The sequence below is a fragment of the Osmia bicornis genome, chromosome 3, assembly GCF_907164935.1.
Source record: "Osmia bicornis bicornis chromosome 3, iOsmBic2.1, whole genome shotgun sequence".
Taxonomy (NCBI): domain Eukaryota; kingdom Metazoa; phylum Arthropoda; class Insecta; order Hymenoptera; family Megachilidae; genus Osmia; species Osmia bicornis.
The window spans coordinates 11,431,005-11,435,452 of record NC_060218.1 but is presented as its reverse complement, the minus strand read 5'-3'; the positions used below and the strand labels follow the sequence as shown (position 1 = coordinate 11,435,452).

General features: G+C 34.9%; 1 protein-coding gene across 1 annotated transcript in view; it reads left to right on the top strand.

The window, feature by feature from the left end:
- The first annotated feature begins 89 nt into the window (after nt 1-89).
- LOC114880645 (EF-hand domain-containing family member C2-like) overlaps nt 90-4,448 on the top strand; it is a 47,525-nt gene continuing 43,166 nt past the window's right edge. Inside the window, exons 1-4 of the mRNA XM_046285269.1 lie at nt 90-252; nt 429-593; nt 3,113-3,263; nt 3,471-3,694. Coding sequence (XP_046141225.1) covers nt 199-252; nt 429-593; nt 3,113-3,263; nt 3,471-3,694 — 594 coding nt within the window. The 5' untranslated portion in view covers nt 90-198. The remainder of the gene's footprint in view (nt 253-428; nt 594-3,112; nt 3,264-3,470; nt 3,695-4,448) is intronic.

The window sequence follows — 4,448 nt, the reverse complement described above, 5'->3', positions numbered from 1 at the left end:
CTTTTTACAATTATTTCTGTTATGAACCCAATGAAATCATCTCCAAGGAGACAAAACAAATACAAGTATGTTGGATTCTTACATCGGGACCAAATGTATAAAGTGTAAAGCATAAAGTTCCGTCGTAAAGTTACTGCTAATTATTCATTTGCGTACATTTAATGTATTAGTGCAACTCTTATTTTCCTAAAAAGTAAAATGCAACGTGATCCTGTACTTCCATGTTTGCCAGGATTCGATTTTAATCAAAATGTAAGTGTCTTCCCTAAAATTCAATATCGTTTTAGATTCCATTAACCAATAAAGTTTTTAAGTAACATATGTATGTACATACATGTAAAGAATTATTAATAATTAAATAATATAAATAAGTACAGGCAGAAGTGTAATGAAATATAAAATAAATCTGGAATATTTTACATGTTTAGCTTGGTCGAACAAAGTTTCACAGGAATCAATATTTTGCGAAGATACACGATGGAGTTTATTATCTGTCAGAAAAAACAGATACGGGCGACCATATCCGCTATCCATCGATTTATGCTCGTGGAGAAGTTCACGAATTGCCGTCTTGGATTGCCTATGATGGCCAAGTAGAAATTACCCTATTGTAGAAAAACGTAGTTAATTAATATTATTAAGTGTATAAATACGTTTGTCGCAACCAAGTTTACATTGTATGAATAATGGTGCACAAGCACTTCTGGGTAAAATGCTGTTGCATTTGTAACAATAGCTTGATGCAAAATGACAAGGAAAGTGTGTACCGTCTGAGCTGACCGAGAATCATGATTTATGCCATTTTCTTATAATCTCCAAAAATTTTTCGAAAAACTGGACTTATTCAACAATTCCAAGCACAAGAAATTGTGTACATCGACTACAAGATGCGATATTTATAAACTTGACTAATTTTTTTGTGTTTCGTGGGACGAAAAAGTGTTAATTGACTGCAAAATTAAGAAATTTTGATTCTTGAATTTTGAAATACTGACAATTGAAACTTAAAAATTTTTATATTTAGGGAAGTGCATACTTTGACTGCAATGATATTATTCATTTTTAAAAAAACTTCCACAACAGCATACTTATACACTTACTAATAATGAGTACAGTAAACATTGAATAATTGCGAAGAACTCATCCCCACCGCTGGAGGGTATACTCCTTGAAACACCGTAAAGTTCGTTTGCCGAGTGGTGTAACATGATCTGGGATCAGATATATCAGTGAGCTAATACTAATACAACAACCTAACTTTGTAATTTTTCATTTTTTTCTTATAAAACTTTTACCAGGATATTTCTGACATTTGTCTGATTAAAATAAGACCAAACATGATATAATTTGGACTATATTTACTGGTTAATTTGACGATAATAAGTTTCGGACACCAGGAAGGATAGCGAATGAAATAAAAGAAAGAGAAGCCGCGATCGTGACACTCGGCAAAGATCAAAAGCATATTATGTATATTGTTCTAAATACCAAGAGGATGCTAACTCTTTTATTTTTAGTTTTCTTTTTATATAACTTTTACTAATAAATTTGTAGAATTTTTCTGATTAAAAAGATATCAAACACGACGTAATTCGGAACATATTTACTTGCAACAACTTATAATGTATCATTATCATTTCTATTAAATTAGAAACAAGTTACACGGTAAATATGGTCCGAATTATATCGTGTATGGTCTTATTTTAATTAGAAAAATGTCACAAATCTCTTAATAAAAGCTTCATACCAAAAAAATTAAAGATAAAAAAGTTTCATCGTTGCATTAGTTTTGATTCACGCTCCGTTCTTTTTTTTATTCGCTGTTCTTTTCTATGTTCGAAGCGGTCGGCAAACTTCTAACAATGCAGGAATTGTACGATACGAGTGAAACGAACCCGAGCGTTTCGCAATTATCGAATCTTTACGGTATCATCATATACAGGGTGTTCGAAAAGTCTGGAAACGGTAAAATATCTCGAAAAGGAGACATTTTAGGAAACAATATTTGATACATACGTTGTAGAGTATCAACAAATGCATCAAACGGTGGTACGTATTTGACCTTGAGCGTAAGTATGGAGGAGCTATCAAGGTCAAGTTAAAAATTTTGAATGGAAACCCCCACTTTTTATTTAATATTCTTGTAGCTGACATCGAGAGCTTTTCAAAACACTACCCATGAGCTTCTTTCGGTTGAGTACTTTTCGAGATATGAGTCGATAAATTTCAAGTACCGCCGGCATTAGCAGTATGTAGTCAATGTTGGTTAATGTGTAGGTACCACGTGGAGGTTGCCCGGTTGGATTGACACCTCATTGCGTGTGCGCGCGTGCGCCTGCGTGTGTGTCTGCGCACGTACACACAATGAGGTACCAATCCGACCGTGCAACCTCCACACGGCATGTTGTACATTGAGTTGCAATGAACTTGTCGCAGTGAAGTTGGCTCCAGATTTACTGACACATTCACGCCGCGTCGGTGAGTCGATCTCGCCCATCGTCTCACCGACGCGGCGTGAATGTGTCAGTAAATCTGGAGCTAACTTCACTGCGACAAGTTCATTGCAACTCAGTGTACATACATTCAGTCCCATCGAAGTTGTCGCAGTGAAGTTGGCGCACTAACACATTCACGCCGCGTCGGTGAGCCGATGCATCCCACCTATCGGCTCACCGACGCGGCGTAAATGTGTGTGTGCGCCAACTTCACTGCGACAACTTCGATGAGACTGAGTGTACACCTTGGCTACTGCTAATGCCGACGGTACTTGAACTTTATCGACTCATATCTCGAAAAGTACTCAACCGAAAGAAGCTCATGGGTAGTGTTTTGAAAAGCTCTCGATGTCAGCTACAAGAATATTAAATAAAAAGTCGGGGTTTCCATTCAAAATTTTTAACTTGACCTTGATAGCTCCTCCATACTTACGCTCAAGGTCAAATACGTACCACCGTTTGATGCATTTGTTGAAACTTTACAACTAATGTATCAAATATGGTTTCCTAAAATGTCTCGTTTTCGAGATATTTGACCGTTTCCAGACTTTTCGAACACTCTATATATACACATGTATACATATATGTAGATGCTCTAAAACTGGATATGTTTTTAGAGATTGATGTTTAAGGCTTTCTTTCAAGAAACAGTTCAAGAAAGATGGAAAACAGCTTATCTGATTCGTGTTGTAAATATTAGCTTCTTCTTAGAAGATGGAACAATGAAAATCTCTGAACCTGTCATTAACAATAGCGGTCTTGAACAAGGTACAATAGTATATACTCATTACCTGAATATTTAGATTATTTTTAATTATTATGTAATTACATTTTCATAAAAGATAATGCTTTGTTAGAACCAGAATTCTTCATTTTGTTTGCTTTTATCTGTGTTTTTACGTGTGTAAACAAAAATATAATATAATATTTGTCAAGATAATAAAGTTTTAATGTTAAAGAATTGAACTTATATAGGTGTTCTTCTAAAACGGCAGAGAATTCCAATGCCTGATCCAGTAAGATACAGATATTATGATATCATTGATTTGAATATCGGCAAAGAACTGGAAATTTTTGGGAGAGTATATAAGGTTGTTGATTGTGATAAATTTACAAGAAGATTTCTAAATCGTATGGGAATACCAGTACCAGATCCTATCAATATACCAAAAGATCCAAATGCTGAACTGCGAAAATTCGTAAGCATAAAGTAATAACAGTTTGAGTAACTCATAAATCAGTGGTTCCTAAACTACAGTGTGTAATGCCTTTCACGTTGTCCGTAAGCTGGGAAGCGAAAATGGACAATACGGGTATCGAACCTCGCGGTTGCTTTTTATCTCCGGCGACAAGTCGTAAAAGAGAAGGATGGCATGAAAGCCATAGCAGCCAAGAAACTAATAACAGTTTAACTTTCTTATTTTTAGATTTTTCTGCATGCAAATTGTTTTAACATATTGGTATAATTTTTCTGATTAAAATGAAACCAAACATGACATAATTTAGACTATATGGAAGAATAAAAAAAATTCACATTGGGGATGTTCCCTTGTATAAAAAGTAAGTAAATATGATCCAAATTATATCGTATTTGGTCTCATTTTAACCAAAAAAATCTCAACAATATGTTAAACAAACGGTATAGCAGGATAAGATGGTCAAAAGTGCCCTTGACCCGATTTTATTCAGCAATGCACCATTTTATAGCTTATAATAAAAAACGGTAATTATTTAGAAGTTGGTCCTCCTCACCGATTTTCGTGACCTTGAAATATGTTGTCAAGGTCATCATTCTGAACAACTTTTCCCTATACATGTTATCGCCGCTCGGCCTTAGTTTCCGAGATATTCGTAAAAAACTGCAGTTATATTTATGTCACCAGTACACTGTATTCCGGGAAAAATGGAGACTGAATAGTGATTGAAAGAGTGAATGAAGTGGTTTGAGGTTAG